The sequence below is a fragment of the Oncorhynchus clarkii genome, chromosome 7 (genome assembly GCF_045791955.1).
Source record: "Oncorhynchus clarkii lewisi isolate Uvic-CL-2024 chromosome 7, UVic_Ocla_1.0, whole genome shotgun sequence".
NCBI classification, from domain to species: domain Eukaryota; kingdom Metazoa; phylum Chordata; class Actinopteri; order Salmoniformes; family Salmonidae; genus Oncorhynchus; species Oncorhynchus clarkii.
Window position 1 is genome coordinate 17,421,433 of NC_092153.1, and position 7,248 is coordinate 17,428,680.

The 7,248-nt window shown below is 46.9% G+C and overlaps 1 protein-coding gene across 2 annotated transcripts; it reads left to right on the forward strand.

The window, feature by feature from the left end:
• The first annotated feature begins 2,303 nt into the window (after positions 1-2,303).
• On the forward strand, positions 2,304-7,248 carry LOC139414133 (cysteine/serine-rich nuclear protein 3-like). 2 transcript variants are annotated; one of them, XM_071162013.1, is made up of 4 exons: positions 2,304-2,474; positions 3,678-3,937; positions 5,624-5,935; positions 6,172-7,248. In XM_071162013.1, exons 1-4 carry the CDS (start codon positions 2,318-2,320, stop codon positions 7,171-7,173), a joined length of 1,731 nt encoding a protein of 576 aa, XP_071018114.1. In that variant the 5' UTR covers positions 2,304-2,317; the 3' UTR covers positions 7,174-7,248. The 2 variants fall into 2 exon arrangements, with proteins under 2 accessions (XP_071018114.1, XP_071018115.1); XM_071162014.1 differs by having other exon boundaries at positions 5,624-5,920.

Here is a 7,248-nt window from a genome sequence, read left to right on the forward strand (position 1 = left end):
CGTGGCCCATTCCAACACTCGCCCAGTCAGCAGAGAAATAACCGTGGCAACATTGGACCTCTCGTGGTGGGGGCTCCCATTTGGTGCATAAAGTAGAGGGAGCACTGAAGTAGGAAGCCACAGCATTTAGATGGGGTGCCGTCATATTTATCCGGGAGGGACAAACAGGCTTCCCTGACCTGAGCGGGTTGCTAAATGTGCTGGTTGTGCCGGCTCGCTGGGTCAATTGGTTGTAGAGTATCCTACGCTAGTTGACGGCAACGCTTCCGGGTATGTTCAAGACGTTGCACACTGTGAAGAACCTCTTCCATAGCCGTTGTACTAGCTGGTCATGGTGTTGACGTAGAAGGTATCCCTGCTCGTCGACCGTCTGGGAGATACTCTGTTTTCCTGCTGCTTCCATTGTTGTAGTCAGTATTCTGTAACAGAGACGCCGAGAGTCGAGAAGCAGGTGAAACTTTTAATAAAACAACCATGAACCGAGACAACAGTAGAGTCTATACATAAACACAGGAATAATACCGACTGGGGAAAGAACCTAAGGGAGTGCCAGATATAGGGGAGGTAATAAGTGAGGTAATGGAGTCCAGGTGTGCATAATGATGACGTGCAGGTGTGCGTAATGATTGATGCCAGGTGTGTGTAATGATGGATCCCATGATGGTTAGTATACCCGCTACGTCAAACGCAGAAGGGGAGGAGTGGGAGTAGACGTGACACAGCCATTAAATCCAGTAGATAGTGGTTAGAGGTCGACCGATTATGCTTTTTCAACGCCGATACCGATTATTGGAGGGCCATAAAAAGCCGATACCGATTAATCTGACTGTTTTTTATTTTATTTATTTGTAATAATAACAATTACAACAATACTGAATGAACACTTATTTTAACTTAATATAATACATCAATAAAATCAATTTAGCCTCAAATAAATAATGAAACATGTTCAATTTGGTTTAAAAAATGCAAAACAAAGTGTTGGAGAAGAAAGTAAGTGCAATATGTGCCATGTAAGAAAGCTAATGTTTCAGTTCCTTGCTCAGAACATGAGAACATATGAAAGCTGGTGGTTCCTTTTAACATGAGTCTTCAATATTCCCAGGTATGAAGTTTTAGGTTGTAGTTATTATAGGAATTATAGGACTATTTCTCTCTATACCATTTGTATTTCATTAACCTTTGACTATTGGATGTTCTTATAGGCACTTTAGTATTGCCAGTGTAACAGTATAGCTTCCGTCCCTCTCCTCGCTCCTCCCTGGGCTCGAATCAGGAACACAACGACAACAGCCACCCTCGAAGCAACATTACCCATGCAGAGCAAGGGGAACAACCACTCCAAGTCTCAGAGCGAGTGACGTTTGAAACGCTATTAGCACGCACCCCGCTAACTAGCTAGCCATTTCACATCGGTTACACGAGCCTAATCTCGGGAGTTGATAGGCTTGAGGTCATAAACAGCGCAATGCTTGACGCACAACGAAGAGCTGCTGGCAAAATGCACGAAAGTGCAGCCTGCTGCTACCCACCATCGCTCAGTCAGACTGCTCTATCAAATCATAGACTTAGTTATAACATAATAACACACATAAATACGAGCCTTAGGTCATTAATATGGTCAAATCCGGAAACTATCATCTCGAAAACAAGACGTTTATTCTTTCAGTGAAATACGGAACCGTTCCGTATTTTATCTAAGGGGTGGCATCCATTAGTCTAAATATTCCTGTTACATTGCACAACCTTGAATGTTATGTCATAATTACGTAAAATTCTGGCAAATTAGGCGGCCCAAACTGTTGCATATACACTGACTCTGCGTGCAATGAACACAAGAGAAGTGACAAAATTTCACCTGGTTAATATTGCCTGCTAACCTGGATTTCTTTTAGCTAAATATGCAGATTTTAAAATATTTTCTTCTGTGTATTGATTTTAAGAAAGGCATTGATGTTCATGGTTAGGTACACATTGGAGCAACGATACGCACCACATCAATTATATGCAACGCAGGACATGCTAGATAAACTAGTAATATCATCAACCATGTGTAGTTAACTAGTGATTATGATTGATTGATTGATTGATTGTTTTTTATAAGATAAGTTTAATGCTAGCTAGCAACTTACCTCATCGCCTATACCTGTTGGGAGAGATCAATGCCCACCATGGCATGAACTGAGCAACCATGTACAGTAGCATGGGTTTGCTCAGCGACCATGTACACTCTTGTGCAATAACGGTAATAACATTTCTTACCACATTCGTTCTCTCTCTCTCAGGGGCAGACGTTGGGTGGTAGACCTACGGCAGGATGAGTGGGATCCTGAAGAGGAAGTTTGAGGAGGTGGAGGTGGACAGCCCCTCCCCCTGCCTCTCTTTCCGGGGGTCCGATGACGAGGTCTCTGCCGGCAGCGACAGCGGGAACAGCAGCGACAGCGTCAACCCCGGCCCCTCCACCCCCGTCGCCCGTGAGTTGCTTACCCAGCATGCATGTACTTGACTGCTTAACTAACAAAGCTAGCTTTTCCAACTTTGGACAACACTGTCAACTATTTGACCCCAAGTGAATGAAATAGCGCCTTACATTTAGCTAGTGAGTAGCCTTCTTTTCAGTGGAAAAACTCCCAGTTACGAGAACCTCTTCCTCACCTACTGCTTTTCAAATCAGCTGGGATTCCTTCAAGCCCCACCAGCATAGAGAGCCTCAGCGGTATTAGAATGATAGGGAGAAACAGGATGTAACTCTTGGGAGTAGTGTGATTTCATCTCTCTTTAGGAGTCATAGGGGGTGATCTCCCCTAGCTCCTGCTCCCTGTGGGTTTTTAGATGACAGGGAGGATGTTAGGGATGCTAGAACTCACTCAAAAGGTCCATAGGGATATCAATAGCAGCAATACTCTCGATTGGCGCAGCGGTCGTAAGGCACTGCTTCTCAGTGCAAGAGGTGTCACTGTAGTCCCCGGTTCAAACCCAGGCTGTATCACATCTGGCTGTGATTGGGCGTCCCATAGGGCGGTGCACATTTGGCCCAGCGTCGTCCAGGTTTGGTTGTGGTAGGCTGTCATTGTAATTTGTTCTTAACTGACTTGGCTAGTTAAATAAAGGTTAAGTAAAACATTTCTATAGTGATACTTTGTCTCTAAATGCCCCCTCTCTCTCCTTCTCTCCCTCTCTCTCCTTCTCTCCCTCTCTCTCCTTCTCTCTCCTTCTCTCTCTCTCTCCTTCTCTCCTATCCCTCCTTCTCTCCCTCTCTCTCCTTCTCTCCCTATCCCTCCTTCTCTCCCTCTCTCTCCTTCTCTCCCTATCCCTCCTTCTCTCCCTATCCCTCCATCTCTCCTTCTCTCCCTATCCCTCCTTCTCTCTCTCTCTCTCCTTCTCTCCCTCTCTCTCCTTCTCTCCCTATCCCTCCTTCTCTCCCTATCCCTCCTTCTCTCCCTCTCTCTCCTTCTCTCCCTATCCCTCCTTCTCTCCCTATCCCTCCTTCTCTCCTTCTCTCCCTATCCCTCCTTCTCTCCCTCTCTCTCCTTCTCTCCTATCCCTCCTTCTCTCCCTCTCTCTCCTTCTCTCCCTATCCCTCCTTCTCTCCCTCTCTCTCCTTCTCTCCCTATCCCTCCTTCTCTCCCTCTCTCTCCTTCTCTCCCTATCCCTCCTTCTCTCCCTCCCTCTAACAGCCTCCTCTATCTTGAGGCGTGAAAAGCGCCTGCTGGTGCGCAATGTGCACTTTGAGAGTGTGACGGTGTACTACTTCAGCCGGCGCCAGGGCTTCACCAGCGTGCCCACGCAGGGCGGCAGCACCCTAGGCATGTCCACGCGCCACAGCTGGGTGCAGCACTACACTCTGGGGGAGTTCGCCGTGGAGCAGGAGAGAAGCCACCGAGACATGCTGCGAGACCACCTCAAAGAGGAGAAACTCAACTCCATCAAACTCAAGGTAGTCAAGAGATAACCTGGTCAACTCCATCTAACTTTCCTAAACTTTTTTTTAGCCCAGAACCCCATTTTGATATCTGAAAATTATTGTGACCATCACATACTTTTAATATGGGGCTTTTGCAAATTAGTCTGACATAAGGTATCCAGCATCCCGTAGTCGCCTCTTCATTGTTGACATTGAGACTGGTGTTTTGCGGGTACTATTTAATGATGCTGCCAGTTGAGGACTTGTGAGACACTTATGTGACGCTTACTTGTGAGACACTTGTCCTCATGCTCAGTTGTGCACCGGGGCCTCCCACACCTCTTTCTATCTTGGTTAGAGCAAGTTTGCGCTGTTCTGTTAAGAGCATTGTACGAGATCTTCAGTTTCTTGGCAATTTCTCGCATGGAATAGCCTTAATTTCTCAGAACAAGAATAGACTGACGACTTTCAGAAGAAAGGTATTTGTTTCTGGCCATTTTGAGCCTGTAATCGAACCTACAAATGCTGATGCTCCAGATACTCAACTAGTCTAAAGAAGGCCAGTTTTATTGCTTCTTTAATCAGGACAACAGTTTTCAGCTGTGCTAACATAATTGCAAAAGGGTTTTCTAATGATCAATTAGCCTTTTAAAGTGATAAACTTGGATTAGCTAACACAACGTGCCTTTGGAACACAGGAGTGATGTTTTCTGATAATGGGCCTCTGTACGCCTATGTAGATATTCCAAAAACAATCTGCCGTTTCCAGCTACAATAGTTATTTACAACATTAACAATGTCTACACTGTATTCTGTTATTTTAATGGACAAAAAATGTGCTTTTCTTTCAAAAACCAGGACATTTCTAAGTGACCCCAAACATTTGAACACTAGTGTACGTTGTTTTTCTTCAGGGTTTTGGACATTTTCCCGCGACCCCATTTTCATGACCCCACACGGGGTCACGACCCCAAGTTTAGGAACCACTAGTCTAACTATAGGTAGTCAACTCCATCAAACTTATGGTAGTCAACTTTAGTCAACGCCATCAACCTAAATGTAGTCAACTTTAGTTCTCCATCAAACTAAAGCTAGTCAACTTTAGTCAATTCCATATAACTAAAGGTAGTGAATGTAACTCAAAGTAATCAACTCTGCCTAGTCAACCCCCATCAAACTTAAGGTAGTAAACTCCGTCTAACTAAAGGTTTGGACTGTGCCTTTAACGCCTTTGTATTAAAATGTCCACTAGTGCAGTGGCAAAGGCAGTTTATTAATAATAGATTGCGTAAAACATTCACAGTGGCACTTCTCCAAGTGCATTACATTGTACACCGATGTGTAGCATGCCAACTATTTTTGTGCTAGAAATCAGCTAACATAGCAGAGAGATGAGGAAAGGAATGTTTTCCCATTTGTAAGCCGGAGATAACCAGGAAAGCAGGGTGGCAATAGGACTAGGTTATGAATTCAAGGTTAATGACAAATTACATGGATAACCTGAGTGCCACAGTCCTTTCTAGTCAAAATGACCTTTACATTGTTTATAATGTAGTTATTCAGTGTATTCACTAGCACTTTAAGCTGCGTTATCGCAGTGATTCTAATCAAACACAAGGGGATGCGCTAACACAAGCGGTCAGTATTAGGAAGGTGTTCGGTATACTCAGTGTGCATCGCTAGAGAGCATCACCATCTACTCGTGTGATTTTCCTCCAGCTGACCAATAATGGCACTGTTGAGTCGGACGAGGCCGAGTCGCTGACCCTGGACGATATCTCAGAGGACGACATCGACCTGGACAACACGGAGGTGGACGAGTACTTCTTCCTGCAGCCGATGACCACCAGGCGGCGCCGCGCTCTCCTCCGGGAGTCCGGGGTGCGACGCATCGACGTGGAGGAGAAGCATGAGCTGCGGGCCATCCGGGTGTCCCGGGAGGAGTGCGGCTGTGACTGCAGGGGGCTGTGCAACCCCGCGACCTGCGCTTGCAGCCTGGCCGGCATCAAGTGCCAGGTAAATGGAGCTGTGGTGAGGGTCTCCTGAATTACCTCTGTCAGTATGTTTGCCTGTTAAATGATAGCTGGCCCGCTATTGGCTGGCTGGATGTTTGCCTGGCTGTTTGTCTGTCTTTTTCCTTGTTTGTCTGTCTGTCTGTTTGACCGTCTGCTATGTTTCTACATCTGTCTATGTGTTAGTTATTCATTGGAAATGGGAACCGTCCAGTATTGGAGGCTAACTGAGGCGTTGGTTGTCTGTCTGTACAGGTAGATCGAATGTCATTCCCGTGCGGTTGCAGCAAGGAGGGCTGCAGTAACAGCACAGGCCGCATCGAGTTCAACCCCATCCGTGTTCGCACCCACTTCCTGCACACCATCATGAAGCTGGAGCTTGAAAAGAGCCGCGAGCAACAACAACAACCACAGGTCACCAATGGCAATGGTTACCATGGAGAACTACCAGTCAACGTCCCTGTCCAGCGTGCTCTGCAGTACCCCCTGATGTCTGACAACATCCCAGTCCTGCAGGCTCCCATCATGCACCTGCCAAGCGCCAGCGACGCAGAGCAGCATCTAGAAGAGGAAGTAGACGAAGATGAGGAAGACGATGAGGAGGAGTACGAGGATGAGGACGATGGTAGTAGTTTATGTAGCGGCCTCTCTGACTGCAGCACCGACAGCCTGCACACTAGTGACTCTGAGGAGGAAGAAGAGGAGGAGGAGGAGGAAGATGACTGTGAGTCTATGGAGGAGGGGGTGAGTGGACCACCAGTCTCTCACACAGAGGTGGTTCCTCTCTCCTCTGTGTTGGGTTACACTGATGTCACACACACCAACACCAACCACGCTAACCCCAACTCATACTACCACAACCCTTCATCAGGGTACTACCAGATGGACAACTCAGCCAACTTGAACCCCACACCCAAAGCCCCTAGTGAAGCTTCCTCACTCCCCAACAGGGAGGGGGCCACCGATGGCCCCACGGTCGTGTCACAGGAGCAGCCTAAAACCACCTCTGAGCCGCACACAGACCACCTCAGCCAGATAGAGCGACTGTATATGCATTTTCCCCACACTGACAAAGCACCAGCAGCCAACGCCTGTTCCTCAGCCCCACAGCAGAGCAACACTCCCCACAGTGGGGAGACTAGTACACTACACCATGAGCAGCCCTATCAGACACAGGTTAGCGTTTTTCATCATGAATCTTGTTCTAGAGGCAGCTCTGCGGAGTGGTCACTAGCTGGCACAGCCACAAAGTCATAAAATCAGATTTTAAACCTAACCTTATCCCTAAACGTAACCACACTGCTGACCCTAATGCCTAACCTTAACCTTAAG

Bases quoted from the DNA above. Each gene is read 5' to 3' on its own strand.
- LOC139414133 (XM_071162013.1), top strand. From the start codon at position 2,318: ATGAGTGGGATCCTGAAGAGGAAGTTTGAGGAGGTGGAGGTGGACAGC. The intron at 3,938-5,623 runs GTAGTCAAGAGA...ATTTTCCTCCAG, and splicing joins TCAACTCCATCAAACTCAAG to CTGACCAATAATGGCACTGT. The intron at 5,936-6,171 runs GTGAGGGTCTCC...CTGTCTGTACAG, and splicing joins GCCAGGTAAATGGAGCTGTG to GTAGATCGAATGTCATTCCC.